The following is a 20023-nucleotide window of genomic DNA, read 5'->3' on the forward strand; positions in this document are numbered from 1 at the left end:
AACAGCGTTGTTGTCGGCCACGGCGGCGCAGTCCCAGGAGCGAGCGAAGCCACTGCCGCCGCTACTGCCGCAGGAGGCGTGAGGTACGGACGCGGGGTCTCAGCCGGGTGACGGCGCCCTGGGGTCGTCGGCAGGACCGAGGGTCGGGGACGGGGGGACACCTCCGGAGGCCGTGGCTGCAAGGGCGGAGCCGTGAACGGCGGCGACGGCGGGCCCGCGGCGAGGCCGGGCAGGCGGCGGCGGGCTCGTGGCGCGTCCCGGCGGGCGGCGGGTGTCCCTCCCCGCTTCGCCCGCCCCCGGCGCGGCCCTGAAGGTCAGGAGCAGCTTTGTTCGCGCGCGGCGTCCCCGGGAAGGTTAAGGTCGCTGGCTGAGTCCCTCCCGTGCCGCTCGAGCCGGCCGGGGCCTCCGCTCGCGGGGGAGCGCGGAGCCGCCTGCAGGCCTTTGTTTTCGGACCTGGCGCTGTCCCGGAGGTGGGGGGCGGGAGCGGGAGCGGGGCGCGACCTCGGCGGCTCCTCTCCGGACGTCCGTCGGGCGGGGGTTGGTCTGTTTACCAAGAGGCAGCCCGCGCGTGCCTCGCGGCTGCGGTCCGGAGCCGAGGAGGGAGGACCCTCCTGCGGGCTCGGGGCGCTGGCCGGCGGGGCCGCCGCCGCCGCCTCCAGCCCCCGGAGACAGAAGTGGCGCCTTCCCCAGAGGCGGAGTGAGTCGCCGGGCGCGTTCCGGGAAGGAAAGTTTCCTGCGAGTCTTCCGGTTCGGAGGCGGCCCCCGGGGGCCGTTCGGGCCGCGTGGCTCCCGTGCGGGTCCCCCCAGGCTCGGTCTCCCGGTCGTCGGCTCCGCCGTCCTGCGCGGCCCGGTAAAAGGTTCGGAGAGCGGGGTTGGCCGGGCCGGGCGGACTCCTGTCCCCCGGAGTCACCGCCCCCCTGCGGCTGTAACCGTGCACACCTGGGGCGGCGCCTGCCCCGCGGGTGCTGCCGCGCCCCCGCCAGATCCGAACTCGGCCTCACCGCCGCCTCGCTGGAGGGGATGAAAGTTTCCCCGTCGAGTCGCGTCCGCTCGTGAACGCGCCGAAGCCGGTGCGCGAGCGCTTGAGCGGGTTGGTCGTGTCCAGCTCGTGGTCCTGTGGTTCCGCTAAACGTCCCCGCGTGGGTTCCGGAAATGGTTGCGGACCCCGGCGGGCGGGCGGGCGGGGGTGGGTCCTCCGGAGGTTCAGCGGCCGCGCACGGGGGTCCCCTCTCCTGGGCTAGAGACGGAAGACCCCGAAGCGAGTCTTCTCCGCTTGTGAGCTGTTTGCTGGTTTGGGGACAAGGACAGTTGTTTCTTCTTTGAGGGTCAGTTGTCCTGTTGCGAGGTTTGAAAACACCAGTGAAGACGAGACCTTGTTGGTAGATATAAATACAATCTCAAAACCCAGTTCGATGAAGAAGAAGCGGGACAGAAGGGCCTCGTTCTGCAGGTGAGGTGGGTGTAGGAACTGGGACCTTCCCGAGGTTCCTTAGGGACGTTTTCTAGAACTTCAGGTCTCCCTTCAAGGTACGATGACAATAATTGTTCCCGGAGTAATTACTTAGAATCGTATGAGGTTGTGGTTATTTCAGCGCTGCAGTACTGGTTTAAATACCTGTCCCTTCACAGAGGTTTGCCGTCCCTGGGCTGAGGGTCTGTTCGTTATCTGTGCCTCTGCATCGTAGCATCTAAACACTCTTGAATTTTGCGTTGTTTTTCAAAACAAGTGCAGAATAGTGATTGGAGAAACTACACAAGTTGTTTTCAGTAACCGATTGTATCATTTTTGGTTTGTCAGCCTCAGTAAACAGTTCTAAAAAGGATACTTTTAGGGTTGTTTGGCCTCTGAAATTGTACAGGTATTGTAGTTTGGAAACTGGCCATTTAGATTATCAGGCTCTGCTGTGGAATTTTGAGTTTAGGGATTTTATCTGCTGGGGTAGGTCACAATTTTCTAGAGATGAAGTACTTTGAGTTGGGTTGTGAGACCATCAGCTGCAGGAAATAGGGGGAATCCGGCTGCACGTGGGGCAGACGCGCGGGCGCCCGCTGCTGGCCTGTGCGTGAAGTGCGGCCGCAGCCAGGAAAGTGTTTGTAGGCATCCGGTGCAAAAAGCTGACATTCCAGCGGGGCGACTTTAGAAGCAGTGAGCCGCTGGAGGGGACTGACTGGCTGCAGGACATTGCCCATGGGGGGCCTTCGCTCACTTTGGCCTCCCTGCACTGCAGCTGTGAGACGTGTCCGGGAGCCCACCCACAGCAACCGGGGAAACCCTTCGGGATGGGCAGTGGAAGCTTTGTGAGAGACTGTAAGTGGTTCGTGGTGGCATGGATTTTTAAATTTTTCATCTGACAGCCATTGGTCTTCTTCCCTGCCCTCTTCCGAGAAAGCAGGGCCACTGTGCAGTTTGCCATTGAACTTTGTTTCCTGAGCATTTAGTAACTGGAGAGGCAGTGCATTTTTGTAGTAAGAAAACTATGGAAGGTCACTTTGTGGTCTTTACCTTTGGTCCTGACCATGTGCAGCCTCGCATTTCTCCGTACAGGTCGGCTCTGCCAGCTCCTGGGGCTGAAGTGTGCTTCCGGCCCGTGCATTTCGTTATTACAACCCAAAGCCTCAAGAAGCCAGAAGCAAGAGGGGTTTCTTTAATGGTTTCATGGTAGAAACACCCCCTCTACACTTGATGCAGTTATGTGGACAGGTTATAAGAATGCGCTTGTATTCTGATTTAAAGCATCCCTTGTTTCCCTGGTTACAGTGAAGTGGCCAGTCCCGGGCATGTCTGTGCGCTGGTTCTAGGCGCCGAGCCGTCAAGCCACGAGACAGATCTTCCTCTCCCCAGTGACAGACCGGTTGGATGGTGTAGGTGCTTTTGAGAGGAAAAGTAGAGAGAGGTCATAGGGGTTGGGGTTACAGATTTAAATAGGGTGGAGAGGGAAAGCCTTGCAGACGGGGCAGCGAGGTCTTGAACTCCTGTCTTTGTTAGGAAAACGTGAAATGTTTGCCTTCTCAGTTTGCTAGTGAGTTGCAGGGAACAGAGGAGGAAGTTGGAGCTATGGCCAATGAAGAACTGCTGTGCCTTCAGTAAAAATAGTGTTTCGGTCAAGAAAAGGAAATAAGTTCTTGGTTTCTTCCTAAAAACAGGGCTTGGCCTCTAGCAGGTTTCTGAAAAGACCGCCCTCTCTTGTCTGGGGGCAGCTGGGTCGTGTAAGCGGGGTGGCTTCCTCTGTGTCTTAAAACTGCTTGGGAGGGGCCTGGCCACACGCAGGTAGCACACGGGCAGCACATAGGCTGTCACTCGGCGCCAGCAAGCGGCTGCCTGGCCACCGTGTCCTGCTGAGGCCCACACTGGGCACAGGGATCTCTGCGCTGAGCGAGCGCACAGGCTCCTGCCCTCGTGGGGCTTCTCGCACGTCAGGGTGAGACAGGCACAGCCGGCCGTTCTGTTCTTAGCCTGTGGTGAGCACTCGTCCCATACAAGCAGACTAGTGCTCTCTCGTAGCCAGCACCAACTAACTAGTTGCCGGTCTTTGTTAGTTAATAACTAAGTTAATAGTAACTTAGTTAATGTCTGTAAACATGCATGTGACTTTTTTTAATTATAATCTTTAAAAAGATTTATTTATTTTTAGAGAGAGAAGGGAGGGAGAGAAACATCACTGTGTGGTTGCCTCTCACGCGCCCCCTACTGGGGACCTGCCCCACAACCCAGGCTTGTGCCCTGACTGGGAATCAAACGGTGACCTGTTGGTTCACAGGCTGGTGCTCAGTCCACTGAGCCACACCAGCCAGGGGTAAATTAAATTTTTTGTTACGTGCCTAAAGAAGGAGGCACGTACGGATTAGATTATCAGTAGTTGCCTGTGACTGGAATCAACGTGAACATCGTTTCAGGACTGCCTTCAGTGAGTCTAGAGCCTGGGCCTCTCTTTGTCTAGTTGGTAAGAGATCACAGGTGCAAGGGAGGATGTGTTGTTCAGCGGGAATGTCCGCCACTGTTTTGGGAACCTGTCTGAGCAATTTGGTCTTCACACTTGTTTTCACTTACCTTCTGGCCTATTGATTTCCACCCAGTTGTCTTCTGATGCTAAGGAATGTGGCGATAGGTCAGGTAAAGAATCTGCTGGTGAGATCAGGCGGGTGAGGCTGGGGCTGTCCGGGGCTGTGTGGATTGGCCAGGTTTTCTGGGTGGAGGCGTGGGGTATCCTACAGGAGGGATCCTGGCTCCTTATTAGAACAGGTGGCTCCTCTGTCCCTTCCAGTGTGGTCCTCAGCTGACCTGGGCAGTGCTGCTGGAGGTCTGAACCTGGCCCCAGGGGCCGACCAGCCTGCTCAGGTTGCCAGGGTGAGAGCACTGCCCTTCACACTGAACCCAGAACTCAGGCTGTGGGGTTTACGTGGCCCCAACCTGATGGTTAAGAATTACAGACTCTGGCGGGATTCTACATTCTCCCAGAAACATGGATTCCATTTAGGGGCCCCAGTCGCTTATCTCATGGCCTTGAGGACCTTCGACTTCAGACGTGGTAAAGGCATAAACATTTGGGTTATATTCCCAGCTCACAGCTACTTTCAAAAGTGGCCCAATTTGAAGTCATAATTACTCTAACCTATAGACTAAATGTTTTCAGTTTAAAATTAAGAATTTAACATTACGTTGGATAATTTGCTGCAAAAATTAAAAAATTTTTCCCTGAAAAGAGGTTTGTTGTTTGGGTAAAAGTAAGTTAACTGTCAGATTATGAGTTATCTTGTGTAAAAGGAAGCAGAACACGCGTCTGTGCAGTCACGCATGTGTGTGTGCCAGTGCACACCTAGAACTGCAGGCTCGTGGGGGAGCCCGCTTCTACCTCCTTTGGATATTTTAGACTAGTCTTTTGTCCAGTGTCCATTTCGTATTTTCACTTGATTGCCTTTTTCGCCTCCCACCCCACCTCTGTGTTGCTGAAACTTGGCCGAGAGAACCATGTCTCATTTGTGACGCTGCCCCTGCGCTGTTTGTCCTCAGGTAAAGGGAGCAGCGTTTAAGCCGGTTGGTCGGTTTCTCGCGAAGCCATAGCTGTGATGCTCTGTGAGCACACTGCAGTTAGGAGCGTAGGGAGAGACCCGGAGGGGCAGCGGACTGGGCACAGCACTTCACGCGTGTAGTTCTGCCTTTAGTTCATGGGCGTTGACTCGAGACCACACGCACAAGAGATGGTGGGGACAGGACTGAAACCCAGGCCACAAGCAGGTCGTTTATTGTGGGTCTGCTCTGCCCCAGACAGTGCGTGCTGGGCTTACTGCTGTTCTCCCGTTCCTTAAACTCACTCTCTTGTTTTCTCTCTGTCCTTGATTTAGCTTTTTTATTTTTTTGAGAACGTTGTGTCTGGCTTAATTTAACTTTGCCATAATGTCACCGGCAGTGGGATTGAGAACTAGCACGAGCCTTCACACAGGTGGGCACCGCTAGTGGACCATGGCAGTGGAGGTCCGTTGGGCGGAGTGGTGTCAGCACAAGGGAAGGGGGCGAACCTCTGGCCTGGGACTGGCCGTAGGTGCCGAGTCGTCGGCAGATACTGGCTGTGCCAGATGATGTTTCGGGCCCTGGACCACCTGTGGTTCGGGCTGGGAGGAGCGTTCACGCCGCTTCTCGGCAGCGGGCGTCTTGGGGCGCCACTGACCTGAGGGTCCTGGCCTGGCCCTGATGGAGATCAGAGATGTCAGCTGTTGTCCCCGGTCCTGAGTGGAGCGGGTGGAAGTGGCTGCAGGGGGTGAAGTGGGTGGTGGCGGCAGGGGAGGGTCGGGAGGGTCTGGGTGTGAAATGTGTGGATTTTAGTCTAAAGTGGAGCAAGGGTGTGAAATGGAGGATCTCACACATGCACGCTCAGAAAGATGAAACTTAGACCAGGGACTTGGGTCTCGTGAGTGGCTGGCGTACAGAAGATGGAGACATCCTCTGACCAGTGAGCACCTCCCAGAACCTCTCCCACCTGTGAGCCAGCGGACTTGCCTAGTGGCCCCTGCTTGGGTGTCCCCTTTGTACTGTGCCCATAAAAGCAGCGGTCCATGCCCTGGCAGGTGTGGCTCAGTGGGTTGAGCACTGGCCTGCAAACTGAAAGGTTGCCAGTTCATTTCCCAGTCAGGGCACATGCCTGGTTTGTAGGCATGTGAGAGGCACCACCCATTGATGTTTTTCTCCCTCTGTTTCCCCCTCCCTTTTCCGTGTCTGAAAATAAATAAAATATAAAATTCTAACCAAAAGAAAGCAGCGGTCCTAGCCCAGTTGCCTGTCGCAAACTGCAGCCCCTTTCCTGTTCTCGAATGCGCTGTCTCTGGGAGTGTGAGCTCACCACCGGTATTTTAGGGGGGCAGAAACCCACCTTTGCATTTTACTGGCCAGGTGGCCTTGGCTCCGCCAGCTCCTCTTTCCCAGCCCCCGTGGCCTCCCCTGTGCTCTGGGTGTGCTCCCTCCGTGGGTGAGCCACTGAGTGTCAAGTGTAGGCAGGCGCTGCTATGGAGGCCCCTTGCTGGCATAGGAGGCGGTGGAATATGTGCGCGGCTCAGTGGTTGTTGGTCAGGTGGTGAACTCCGGAGTCTGTCCGCTCAGCTGGCAGTGACGTTGCCCCAAGAGAGCAGCACCTTTTCCCAGCAGTCAGTGTTGGCAGGGCTGTGGGGGCGGTGTGTGTGTGTGTGTGTGTGAGTGAGTGAGTGAGTGAGTGAGAGAGACAGCCGGCTCCCGCCTTTGTGGCACCAGGACCAGTTTCTGGGAAGACAAGTTTTCCACGGACTGGGCAGGGCCAGGGGTACAGGAGGCAGTAATTTGAGGGAAGCTTCTTCGCTGCTGCTGACCTGCTGTGCGGCCGGGTTCCTAACAGGCCACAGACCGGGGCTGGTCTACAGCCTGGGGCTCGGGGACCTCTGGGTTAGACTGTGGAGAGCTGTAATGGAGTGACTTGGGGTGACTTGGGGTGACGTGGACATCGTGAGGGGAAACCCGCGGTGTTTAATGGCTGGTCAGTGGGAAGTGTATTTGCTCCCCGCACATCAAATCGCCTCACACTCTGCATTTGTGTGGAGGGGTGGATTGTGGCGCTTGGGAACCCTGTGACTGCAGGTCCGTGCTCGTCCCTGCACCCTGCGGAGCAGCGTGAGCTGGGAGTAAGTGTGGGGAGGCAGGGCCAGAAGGTGTGGGGACTGGGGTTCCTGGGGGTGAGCCTGGAGTGGGGGAGGTGCGGGGGACCCTGGAAAGCTCTCCGGGGCCCTGCTCTAACTTGGCCCCTCAGCCCAGCCGATGTAGTATTTGTTGCCCTTTTTTGTTTGTATTTGTTGCTTTTTTTTGTTCTGATGCTTTCATCTGCTCCCTAACTCATTTAGTTTTCTGAAAAAGATAGTGTAATATTTTAAACTTTAAAAACAATTCACATGTCTCATTTTGAAACAAAATTACCTAAGGAAAATGTGGTTGAGTTAAATACAAGACAGTTGCAGGTCATTTTCAGTTGAAGCTGTTTTTATTGAATATGAAGGGTGTTTGTTTTACCTGAAAATGTTGTGATTGAGGGGGTTGGGTGGCGCTGAAGCACCCACAGATGAGACCGGTCAGCCTGTGACGAACCTTCCGAGAGACTCTGAGGGGCATTTGCTGAGTCCAAGGTGAAGAACCTACATTAGGAAGGCTTCACTGTGTTTTTCATTTAAGGGCTGTATGCGTTTAGGTGGGGTTCTGAGATTTCATTGTCAAGTGGTTTCTAAAAAGTATTCATTCCAGCACTAGCTTTAATGTTCATAGGTGTAAGTTGCCCGAGCTGGAGATAAACTACGAGTCTCGTGAAAGAGGGATCACGTGGAGTGTGTTCCGTGTCCTCACATCCGCGCTGCACCTTCTCTGTAAAAATGAGAGTGTGCAGAGTAAGCCCCCGACGGTGCACCCACCAGTGAGTGCTTTAAATTGCTGTAAAATAATTGGTCTTGCATAAATACATATTCCTGTTACTAAAACTTAGAGATAAGGCAAATTAGAATTGGCGGGTTTTATTCTGAAGTCTTGTCATTTTAGTGCCAGCAGGAGAAGTTTTTTAATGAGTAAAGTGTACTCACACTCAAGTGTACAGATCCTAAGTGTGTAATTTGACGAGTTTGGGCAAGTGTATGCGTCCAGGTGACCAATTCGCAGTCTCCAACATGCCCATCACCCCAGAAAGTGCTCCTTGCGCCTCCTAATAAGTAGATCGTGTCCGTGTGGGGAACGCTGGTAAAAGAATGCATTTGCCAATTAATTTTTGTTTGTGAGTGTTCAGTAATGTTAATAGTTACAACTCTTCTTTAATTTCTAGGAGATAAAAACATTCAGATGGCAGATAACAGGTAAGCCAAATGGACTGTGTTTATTGAAGTTTCAATTTTAGTTGTTGAGTGACAGGTGAGCTTCATTTTACAAACATCTTAGGTGCTCCAGCCAATGGTGCTCTCCCTTCCCCGTTTTCCCCATGGACTTGAGCCCCTTAAAGAGCTGCTCCCACGGGGACGCGTCTCAGACACTGAGGCTGAAACCCTGGTGGGAAGTGGACCTCCTGCTTCTCCAGCTGGAGCGCCGCCAGGGGAAGCCCTGTGACTGACCTGACACCACCTCACCTTCTGTGCCCCTGTGGCCCAGGGCATGGTCCTGTGCTCCTGCCGAGGGTCCCACTGGGTTGTGGTGAGCAGTGTTGACGTGGTGTGCCGTGGGCACGGAGGGCGTGTCTGGGCCTCTCTGAGAGCGGAGACCGAGTGTGAGGCAGAGTCGAGTGTGGAGCTGTGTGGCTGGCTCACGGGGCTGCTGTGGGCACTGCCCCACCCCCACCCCCACCCCAGAGGTGGGCTCTGCTGTGGTCAGCAGCCCTCCTCACCATGTTGGTTGGTTGGTGGGTTTGGTTTGAGAGCCGGGAGCATATTTTTTTCTAGGGTTACAGGTAGACATTTTTTTTTAAGATTTATTTCTTTGCTTTTAGAGAGGAAGGGAAAGAGAAAGAGAGAAGAAACATCAGTGTGAGGGGGAAACATTAGTCAGTTGCCTCTCCTGCACCCTCAGCTGGGGACCTGATCCTCCACCCAGGCATGTGCTCTGGCTGGGAATGGAACCGGTGACCCTTTGGTTTGCAGGCCCACACTCAATCCACTGAGCCACACCAGCCAGGGCTCCAGGTTGGAAATTAAAACTGTGAAGAATGGTGTGGGTGTGGGGGGATGGTGGGCTTGCTAAATGATCAAGTGTTTTAATAACAAAGTCACGTGTAACGTGGAGTCAGTACTGAGACGCCTCCTAGCAGTTAGATAAGAATGCCCTGGGCTGTTTGTCCTTGGAGCTTTCTTTACAGTAACACTTTTGTTCAACATTGTTTCAGCTTTTCAGATGGAGTTCCGTCAGAGTCCACGGAGCCCGGGAGAGATGCCAGTGCCACAGGTCAGTCCCTGCACGAGGGGGGTTAGTAGTCGGAGCGTTTGTGCGCGGAGCGGGGTCTCCTGCTCTGGAACGTTTGTTAACAGTGCAAAGAGTTAAAAGCCTTTAGGAAATTTAGACTAATTAAAATGAAAATCAGTAGTTTTCTTTTTTTTAATTTTTAGAGAGAGGGGAAGGGAAGGAGAAAGAGTGGGGGAGAAACATCAGTGTGTGGTTGCCTCTCATGTGGTCCCCTTCTGGGGACCCAGCCTGCAACCCAGGCGTGTGCCCCAACTGGGGATCGAACTCGTGACCCTTTGGTTCGCAGGCTGGTGCTCAGTCCACTGAGCCACATCAGCCAGGGATGGAGTTTTTTTATCATAGGAAATGCACACTCTGATCATTTGGTGTCCATGTGGACTGACCAGTGACCGGTCTTTTTGTCGGTGCCTTCTCTTCCCCTGACTGTGCTGGGCTGTGTCTCAGTAACACCCTTCGCCCATCGACTCACCGGTGTGCTTCCTCCCCTCCGTGTTCAAGTCTGACTACGCTTTTCTCTCTCCGAACTCTTCAAAAGCAAGTTCTACATGTACTGGCTCAGAGCCCCTGAAACAGTTTAGTGTGAACTTCTGAGACTGGAGTGAACCCTCGTGACCGCCACCAAGAAGTGTAACCTGAGTGGGGCCGCTTCTCAGCGGGTCTGCATCGCTCCCCACGCCCAAACCCAGGACTAGTGGCGAGCGTGCGTCGTGTGTGGCTCTGTCTGTCTCCTGTGTGGGGCACCCCCACTCCCCCACTTTTTTGCCCTTTGGGCAGCAGGCCTCGAGGTCGGGGGAGGTGCAGCTAGGCCCATGCGGGCCCTGGGCTTGGTGACTTGGTTAGGACCGCCAACCTGCCAGAATGGTCCATCCTAAGAGTCCTCTTACTAAGTGATCTGGGCTCCCCTGTCCTCCATCAGACTCGCACCCACTGGCGACCCTCGCTGAGCCAGTGCTGACTGTGGTTGGTGGGCAGAGGCGGCCGTTCGAAATCTGACAACCCTGCCCAGTGTGGCCACTGTCAGACCTGTCGATTTCGGTGTTGCTGTAGGGACACAGGATACCTGTTCATCAGTGGCCACCATTACTCATTTTGGTGTGCACATTGTCCCGCGTGACTGCAGGGGCCCTCCGGGCTGGCCTCTGCGCTCTTTTGCCGCACCCCATCAGTTCTCGGTAGCTTTGTGGCACGAGTGACGCTCCGCTGTCTTCCCTCGAACTTTCCTTGCTCCATACCTGGGTGCTGTCAGTTACTGAAGGGGTCCTGTATTTATTAGTGGAGAGAGTTAAAAACCAAAACGTAGGTGCTAGGTGTCATTGTTTTTAGGCCTTGTAGTGGCCAGAGCTAGAGGGGATGGGTGTGGCCACCTGTAGGACCCAGTTTTGTGTGTAGCACTTGTGTACACTCAACACGGTGCCGCACAGTGGTGGTCTCTCCTGGTTAAAAAGAGCACTTGCCAGTGCCGGGTCCTGGCTGCCTTTGCGTCTGAGTCTCTAGGGAGCCAGGGGGAGGGGACCGGGCCTGCAGACACTGAGTCAGTGTTGTGGGCCAGGCGCTGTCAGCTCCGCGGTGAGAGTGGGGTGGAAGGACATACCCCACTTTCTGCTGGTGTCTTGAGTGTGGGCTGTACAGGCAGTGTGGCAGAGGATGCAAGCGACTTCAGCGAGGGGCTGGTCAGGACACACCTGTGCAGGAGGTGGGTTTGGGCAGAATGACGTTGTAGGTGGAGGTGGACCACAGGGCACTCGGCAGTCTGGCCACCAGGGAACTGGTGAGAGCTGGGCTTTGCTGGCTAAGTGCTGGGCCCCAGTGGGCACCCACTCTGAGAGACCATCTGTCTGTTTACCCCCTGCTCGCCTCTAGGCCCCACCATGGGGCGGGATGCCTGGGGGCGGGGCAAGATGATAGGAAGTGATGGTGTCCTCAGTTGGAGATTTGGGGCTTAACCAGCCAAGGTGAGACCCAAAAGTCTTGGTACTTTTCAGTAGGTTCTAACCACCCACCCACCCACGCAGGTGATTAACAGGGAGTATCCCATGCCTGTAAAATATATTTTAAGTATTCTTCAGAACACATCTTTTCAAGCCACTTTGCTGTGTTTAGAAATTACAGTAGATGAACGTGGCTGAGTCGTCATGAGTTGGTGATCCCAGCTCTTGGCTGCTCTGGAGTGAGCACGCCTGACAGTTCCCTGCATTTTTTTTTTTAACTCTGAACAGAGACGCTCACGGACCAGGTGATGCAGAACCCTCAGGTCCTGGCAGCCTTGCAGGAGCGCCTCGACAGTGTCTCCCACACTCCTTCCAGCTACATCGAGACGTAAGTGTGCTGTGGGTGAGACGTGTGACTTGAAGGAACAAAGAAGAAAAAACGACTTGCATGGAATAGAAACAGTGTGTTTTTCATTTGGCAGCGCTGCCTGCTGAGCAGGGCACTGGGCTCCAGATGAGCTTACTTGGGTTTGGAGTCTGGTGGAGGGAGGGACCCACACGGATGGGGAGGATGGGGAGGAGGCGGCTGGTGGGGGTCCCTGGCAGGTGAGCGCATAGCGCCATCTGGTGGCCACTTGAGAGGACCTTGCCCGGCCTGAGTTGGGTGGCGCAGGGAAGATGAGCCAGGGGAGGGCAAAGCGCTTTCTCTTTCTGGTGGCTCCGGGCCAGCTGAGAGCCCCTGCCCCGTGATTTCCCCTTGAGGCCTGCAGCACAGACACCCGGGCCTCAGTGGAGGCCCGTGTCCTGCGAGTGCTGCCCAGCGAGCGCTGCCCAGCCAGCAGGCTCCCTTCACTGGCCTGGCCCTTCCCTGGCCAGGCTGTCTTCCTCCTGTAAGGGAGGGGCTGTTGCTGGGCCTGTCCCCGCGGTCAGTGCAGCTTAGTCTCTGAACCTCCCCCCTCTCTATGGTTCCCCACGTGGGGCTCTGTGTGTTTGAAGGCTGTTACAGGGGGGCGGGGGGCACTTGGGGTCTGCTTTGTCTGGATGGGGGCTCTCCTGGAGGCCACTCGGGAGGTGTTCCCAGTTCTCTGCTTTGGAAGCTGGGTGGTGGGCGGGGTTTGTGGGGTGGGTGCCCTGCATCTGAAGCGCCTGCCAGAGGGGGCGCCGCTGTCACTGGTGCTGACTCAGGACGGCTGGGCACACCCCGTCTGGTTTGCTTAGAGTCCTTTGTTACTTGTGCTCCACCGGGAGGACTTGAAAACTTTTTTAGGAAATTTCAAAGCGTCTGACTAGTGCAGAGAAACTGCGCGGGTGCCAGCTTGTCACTGTTTTGTGGGGTTCGTACTCTGTGCCTCCGCGCTCTCCGGCCCGAGTCCCAGAGACGTGCTTATTGGGGTCTGGTGAACAGCATTCAGCCTGAGGTGGCCTTGGTTGTGACAAACCCAGCGTAGGGGCTATGTGTGCACTGCAAGCTCCGCCCCGAGGACTCAGTCCCCGTGGTGGAGGGCTCGGAGGGTGGGGCTGGGCTGCCAGTGGGGTGGGGGGGTCTGCTCTGGTCTGGTCTGTGGTGGAGCCCAAGGATCTGCTCTGCCTTCTAGGTTGTGAGCAAAGGCTGAACGTGGCTTTTCCTTCCAATTTACAAAAGCGATGCTCACAAACTGCAATGTCTTTCAGAGCCTAGAAGAGTGTGGGAAGGCAGAGAGGCCCCCAGTTGCCTGACAGTAGAAGAGAGCGACCCATTTCTTGGGCTCCCTTGGGGTGTCTGCCAGAGCCCCCCAGGGCATGGGACGCACGGAGGCAGGTGCTGTGGATGTTTCTGCACACAGACGCCTGGTTGTTCCCTGGGGATACGTCCTCGGGGGTGGGGGGGCGTGCCTGGGCCTAAGGGCCGTCTTCCTCTTCTCACTGCTTCTGGGAGCGAGGCCCGGGCTGCCCTGCTCCCTGCCTCACCAGGCCGGGCTGGCTCCTTTTATGATCGCTCACTTGGGAAAGAAAGGCGGGATTTTCTAACCACGTTCTCTTGGGCGTTTTATGAGATGGATTTTCTTCCATGTTTATTTTTATTTTGTCTACTGTCTCCTTAGCTCCCCCCCCCTTTATCCTCCCATTGGAGCGCGTGTCCGTTTCTTAATGATTAGCTCTTTTTCATAGTAAGGATGTTATTCTGTTAACCTTAATTTATTTTAATGAAATGCAGCTTTTTTTTAACTCCCTCTTTAGTTTACCCAAAGCGGTAAAAAGAAGAATCAACGCCCTGAAACAGCTTCAGGTGAAGTGCGCTCACATAGAGGCCAAGTTCTACGAAGAGGTCCATGACCTGGAGAGGAAGTACGCAGCGCTCTACCAGCCTCTCTTCGACAAGGTGGGCAGCACTGTTCGTGCCCTGAGGCTCACCTCCCAGCCTTCCTTGAGCTGAAGCATCGGGTTTACACAGTAGATCAGTGAAGGTTACTTCTTAAGCCCTTTTTGACTTCGGGTCTTAGAATAAGTTATAGGAGCCTTCAGTGTTCATAGTCCTTTCCTAGACATTTACAGACCTGTGGCCTTGACTCTTGCCTTTCTGAGTGACGTAACTCTAAGAAGGTCTCGCTCTCACTTAGAGAAGGGAGTTCGTCACTGGCGACGTCGAGCCGACAGACTCGGAATCGGAGTGGCACAGTGAGAATGAAGAGGAGGACAAATTGGCTGTAAGTTGACGTGTTGTTGTTTTTTATCAACTGCAACCGGTGTTCTGTTTCGGTACTGGTAGGAGTAAGAAACCTCTCTCGGTGGCTGGGACAGCTTCACAAAGAAAAGGGCTGACGGCAGCAGGTGCTACCCCCCCCAGGCCGGGTGTTCCGAGGTCTTCGTGGACACGCACTGAGCAGCCGGCCGGTGGGCCCCGCACCTCACCACATGCGTCAGTTACTGCAGCGAGCCAGACACCCCTGCCCCCAGCTCGGCACCTCCAGGCGCCTCTGCACAGTGTGCGGGGTGGGGGTCGGGGACGTGTCGCCTGAGTGGGGACTAGTGAGACGTTTGTGGGAGTCTCAGTCATGTGTCTGGGTGGTGGTCACCTGCCAGCGGGGATGTGGCGGGGTACATTGGAAACATCCTGCCAGAGTGCCCGTCACCACTTGAAGTGAAGGAGTCAGGGGTCCTTTTGGTGACGTGCCCTGTCCATCACCTGCTCACGGCCTTTTCTGATGAGGAGTCCCCTTCCACTGCCACAGAGTGTCCCAGCATGCCAGCCAGTTCTCTCTGTCAGCCTGCATTTCTTTTGGGGAGATGGCGAGCTTCCATCCTGTGAACCGAAGTTTTAGGGGTTTTCTTGAAGTGTGTGTAACTCTGGTGGCTGTGTGTTTCTGGTCTGGAGAACTCGCAGAGTCTGGGCCAGCTGAAGCCGGGGCTGTGGCTCAGTCCTGTGCAGTGCTGGCCTCACCTCCCTCCTCGGGGTCCCGGCATCTCTACGTTGCCACTGAGCCTTTCCGGTCACCACCCTCGTGTTCCCATGGTGCCTCAGTCTGGTGGGACGATTGGAGCTGCCATCCTGTAGTTGGGCAGGCCTCTGGGTGCGGTGGCCCCTGGGGCTGTGTGTGGATCTGGGTGACGGTCCCCAGATGGACACCTCACACACAGCCTTTCCTCAGACCACCTCTCAGCCTTCCTGCCAGTTTAAGTTACATCACAAGATTGCGTCTGGGTGGGGGGTGCTTTGAGTGCTTTGTCCCCAGAAACATTTGAAATCGTGACCTGCTTGGTGGCCTGGAGATGCCGATTCCAAGGTCATGGGTTTGTGGCAGCAGTCTGCATGGGGCTCTGAAATGGGCGCCCACGTTAAGCTGCCCGACTGCCACTGCATTGCTTTGTGGTGAGTGTTCTGTTCTGCGTCTATGATCTTCAGGGGGACATGAAGAATAAAGTCGTTATAGCAGACAAAGAGGCTGCAGCCGCGGAGGAGCCCAGCCCCAGAGGCATTCCGGAGTTCTGGTTCACCATCTTCAGAAATGTGGACATGCTGAGTGAGCTGGTCCAGGTGAGCAGCCCACCTTGGGGCTCAGAGGTGCTTGGCGGCGTCCCGTGCAGGTGGAGAGGCTCTCGCTGTGCTCCCCACTCAGGAGTGGTCTCGATCTCCTTCCAAACTGGGGCCACGTCTAAAATGTGGCTCAGAAGAGCCGGGGTTCTGGTGTGCCCCAGGGAAGTGTTCTGGGAACTCCCCGCACAGCGGAGCAGACAGACAGACTCACAGGACAGGCTGTCCCAGACCTCAGTAGTAATGCCCTTCCCAGGGACAAGCAGGTTCTGAGTCCGTGGGCCTGGGTGGGGCCTGAGGGTGATGCCCGTGCTGCTGGTTGGGGCCCACAGCACATGGTGGTGGGTTTTCAGTGATGGGGGCTTGTTGTGCCAACAGGTGACTTGCCAGGGTGACCAGCCCTTGGTGCTGGTTAGTGCCCAGGGGTTGGTCATGGCACTTGGCCCCTGCACCCCCTTGGTTTTGAGGACAGCGGTGCCCTTGGGCACTCTCCAGTGAGCTGCCATTCATTCTCCCCACACCTCTGCATTGGTGGCGGCTGCGGTGTTCAGGCTGCAGAGTCCCGCTGCTTTCTGCCCTGAAGCTGTGCAAAGACTCGCTGGCCTGGCAGCTGCTCACCTGTGCGGGGGCGGCGAGGTGTCATGGGCATGGTGACCCGGTGCCAGGGGCCACGAGGTGTCGTGGGCACAGTGATCTGTGCGAGGGCAGTGAGGTGTCGTGGGCACGGTGACCCAGTGCCAGGGGGCGGCTGGTGGTCGGAGGCTCCGTCCGTGGGTTGTTAAGTCCCAGCGACCAGCGGGACCTGAGTCCTGTTCTCTGTGGGGTGGCCGGGGAGGGGGTGGCTGCAGGGAGGCTGTGAAAGTCAGGGGGGCGGCGTCAGTCCTCCTCTCGGTGCCCAGGGCCGTGCCTCCGGGCCCTTCGTTCTGCGGCAGCGCTGCACTTCGGCCACATGGAGCTCTTGTCCTCAAGGGCTGGGCAGGACGCAGTGCTTGTTTCTTGGATTTGGAGAAATACCAGTAGGCACTGCTGCGTTGAGGGATGTGTTTGTAGACCTGGTGCTGTGGTGCTGGGGACACACCAGAGAAGACGTTTGTCCACCTGAGTGTTTGGGACAAGGCGCAGATGCTGTCAGTGATGTGAGGGCTCAGAGCCTTGATCTCAGACCAGGTTACTTTTCATCTGGAGACTTGCCGAGTGTCTGCTGTTGGCTGTCTTTTGCTTTGTTCTTTTTTTAAAGATATTATTTATTTATCTTTAGAGGGGAGGGAAGGAGAGAAGGCGAGAAAGATTAACGTGTGGTTGCCTCTCATAGGTCCCCTGCCGGAAACTGGCCTGCAACCCAGGCATGTGCCCTGACTGGGAATCGAACCGCGAGATCCTTTGGTTCACAGGCCCGCACTCAATCCACTGAGCTGCACCAGCGTGGGCTGTTTTCTTCTTAATATTGGGAACTTGGTAGTTGTCAGACTCAGTTCTTAGAACTTAGTGGAACCTGAAGAAGCCTTTCCCATTCAGCCCCTAGTCGGCAGGGGTTAGGGAGTGACTATTCTACAGGTGAAGCCCCACTCTGGGGGGTGGTCTCTGGCTTTCGAGTCTTGCCTTTCTTTCCGTCTCTTGGATTTTCTGTAATGACAGCGTTGGTGGCGTCTGAAAAGGCCGGAGCCATTTTTGGGCGCTCTGGCGCCTGCCAGGAGTTCTCAGCCATGCCTGGCAAGTACTCCGGATTGGCAGTGACCGTGGGGCGGGCTTCGTGTGTTCATTGCTGCAGGCCAGTGTGGGGGCAATGGCTGCCAGCGCCATGGCTGATCTAGGCCTGCCTCATGGTTCTGTCTCTTTGGAGATGCTCGGACCGCTCGCTGCGGGCGGCACCTCTGCCCCGGGTGCAGCGGGCTGTGGTGCGGGCGCAGTCGGGGCTCTTGTCCCGGCCTCGGAGGCGCTGTGCTCAGGCCTGGCTCTGAGGGCTGCCAGTGATGAGGCACCTCTCTGCTGTCTCCTCCAGTGGTCATCGGGGAATGGGTTGGGTGGCTTCCTGGGAGTCAGTACTTGACAAGGACGGGACTCCACTGGGGCCCATTGTCCAGCATCCAGGGGTGATGCACCGGCGACTCAACAGGGACGTGTGGATCGTCTCTCAGAGCTCACTGGAGGCTCCTGTGTTCTCTCCGTTCAGGAATACGATGAGCCGATCTTGAAACACCTGCAGGATATTCAGGTGAAGTTTTCCGAGCCTGGACAGCCTATGGTGAGTACCAGTCATTTGAGCCTCTGGCTGGTGTCGGGGCGTCAGGACACTGAGCGTCAAGGGCTTGGGGCCAGAGCAAGACGTCAGACCCACTGCTCACATGTTGGGTGACTGGAGCCAGGTGCTCCCAGAGAGTTAGGGCAGCCTGGCAGGTGACTTCGGCTACTCGCTGTCTGGAGGCAGGTGCAGGAGTTGGACATGGGGTTGGACTCTTGGGCCCATGTGGTATCCCCTGTGGCACACTGTTGTTTCTTGGCCAGTTTGCCCCTGTGCCATCCTCTTCCTTAGCATCCCCTACATCTTCAAGGACGTGGTATGTAAAGTCTGTCTAAAAGGACAGTGGGTAGGAGCTGTACTTGACCAGCGACCCAAGGCACTGATGGAATGACCTGCTGCGCGTCTGTTCAGAAAAGCGCCTACAGATGCGGGAGACCGAAAGACGCTATCTCCTCTGCTCTTTGGTTTGTGACAGAACCCGTTTTCCCGAGATACCTGAGGCCACGTGTTGTGTTGGGGTGGTGCACCCCTCCTGGCTGAGCGGGGTGTCACCGGAGCACTGTTCGTGACCCGTCAACCTGCCGTGGCTGACGGGTTCCATTCCAGTGCCAGAGCAGTTCCAGTGACACATGACTGGGTGCCTGGCCGATGGCTCTCAGTTTCAGATCTTGGAGACAAGCCCCTGGGGACTGTCTGTGAGGGGTCTTGGGGGGGCCCTGGCCTGACTCTTCTCCCCCACCCTGTCACAGAGCACCTGCCTTGGGTGGGGGTGAGGGCCAGTGTGAGTGCAATTTCTCTCTAGTCCTTCAGGTGGCCCTTACTGCTGGTGGGGCAGGGGACACGGCAGCGTGCGTCCCACTCCTTTTCCCGTCTGCCGCTCTGTGGGAGGGGACTGGCATCGCCACCCTGCTGCAGGGTGGGGTGCGGGCCTAAACCGGGGCAGTGCCTGTTCCCAGGTGGTGGGGGCCTTCTCCTGCAGCACCCTGGTGTCCCAGTGTCCCCTCTTGTCCCTTCTTCTGAATAAGTAGAGGCCTTGCTATCATCGCATGCCCCCCTCCAGGTCGCCTGTGTCCCTGGGGCCTCATCTGCCGAGATGGGTGAATCCTTTTCCCCTCATTGCGTTCTCACGGGTCACCCATGTAGGTTCATTTTGCCGCCGTTTCCTTTGGGTCCATTTCCTTTTTCCTTCCTTTGCTCTCTCTGGGCGCTGTCTGAGACTCCCTCGGCCCGTGTGCTTCCCGCCCATCCGTCCCACGTGGCTCCCAGAAGGCTGGACTCCTGCGTGGTGAGGGGACCGAGGGAACAGTGCTGCTGCAGAAAATCTGGGGATGCCCAGCAGCCGCGGCTTCCAGCCGTCGCCGGCACAGTCCCCTGCCCTCGCTGGCTGTTGTGGAACACCGATGTCGCCGACACTGCAAAGGGGAAGTGTAGCTGCCCGGCTTCAGAGCGTGGCGGGCTGTGCCCTGGCCCTGTCCACACCAGCTTCTTCCCTCCCTCCCTCTGGGGCCAGCGCCCCCACACACCAGCGGCGGGGTGCAGCTCGGACACTGTTGTGCCGTCTGTCTGTGTCACACGGGCTCTGCGGGCAGGACACAAGTCTTAGTGTGTCTGTTGGCTCTGAGTGGTTTCTCTGTCACACACCCCCACCTGTGCCTCGTTCTGAGGTGTTGCGTTGTGGTCCGCACCCTCCAGTGCAAGTGTGGGTTGAAACTTCTGACGGTTCCTTTTCGTGGGCCGACCGGGTCAGTGGATCTGAACGTTTGTGACGCCCAGAGCGTGCACTCCTTCGGGAGAGAGTGTTTCTCCACGCTCCGTTTTTGTGGTAATTTCTATTACAAAAATAACAAAGGGGGTCTCTCTGAGATGATTCAAGCTTAGAGCAGAGCACAGAGAATCACGTCTGCTGTCAACCTTGACCCCAGGAGCCATGGAGGTTGGGGACGCGAGTTTGTCTCCTCAGGATCAGTATTGGCGAAGACAGTGGCCACCGAGTCGGTTTTCTGGGCAGAGAGGAGAGCCACTGTCGTACGTCATTCTTCGTGGGGTGGGGGGTGCAGATGACGTGGCCTCATCTTGGGGCCCTTTTTTATTGGTCCATCGAACACTTCACCCCAGTGTGTGTGGGTTACTCTTCATAAACAGAGGCTTAGGGGAAGGAAGAAGTCGGGCAACAGAAAGAAGGTTCACTTGGTGTGGAGAAGGGGCGGGGCACAGGGAGAGAGGAAAGGTGACCACCGCTCCCTGTACAGAATGGCCCGTGGGGGTGGGGGAGTAGCGCAGCTCCAGCTCCTTGGTTCTCGTCCACACTTCCTGCTGGGCCCTCTGCTGTCTGTTCTAGAAACTGGCAGGAAGTCCCTCGGGCCTCTCATCGCCTGGCTCTGTGCTCTGAGCCCGCGCGGCCTCTCTGC

The 20023-nt window shown here is 56.4% G+C and overlaps 1 protein-coding gene and 1 non-coding gene across 4 annotated transcripts in view; both read left to right on the forward strand.

Moving 5' to 3' along the window:
- Window positions 1-20023, forward strand: part of NAP1L4 (nucleosome assembly protein 1 like 4) — a 34988-nt gene continuing 14965 nt past the window's right edge. For 2 of the 3 annotated variants that reach the window (XM_037047790.1, XM_037047788.1), the window contains exons 1-8: window positions 1-83; window positions 8316-8346; window positions 9363-9421; window positions 11656-11755; window positions 13585-13726; window positions 13965-14051; window positions 15248-15379; window positions 17547-17618. In XM_037047790.1, coding sequence (XP_036903685.1) covers window positions 8333-8346; window positions 9363-9421; window positions 11656-11755; window positions 13585-13726; window positions 13965-14051; window positions 15248-15379; window positions 17547-17618 — 606 coding nt within the window. In that variant the 5' untranslated portion in view covers window positions 1-83; window positions 8316-8332. Of the gene's footprint in view, window positions 84-580; window positions 698-8315; window positions 8347-9362; window positions 9422-11655; window positions 11756-13584; window positions 13727-13964; window positions 14052-15247; window positions 15380-17546; window positions 17619-20023 lie in introns of those variants that run through there. The other variant, XM_037047789.1, reaches the window with a different exon arrangement.
- On the forward strand, window positions 18170-18295 carry LOC118988341 (small nucleolar RNA SNORA54). The gene has a single exon (XR_005066752.1). It is a non-coding gene; the product is annotated as a small nucleolar RNA SNORA54 (small nucleolar RNA).

The sequence above is a fragment of the Sturnira hondurensis genome, unplaced genomic scaffold (genome assembly GCF_014824575.4).
Source record: "Sturnira hondurensis isolate 20B ecotype Veracruz unplaced genomic scaffold, ASM1482457v3 Scaffold0006383, whole genome shotgun sequence".
Lineage (NCBI taxonomy): Eukaryota > Metazoa > Chordata > Mammalia > Chiroptera > Phyllostomidae > Sturnira > Sturnira hondurensis.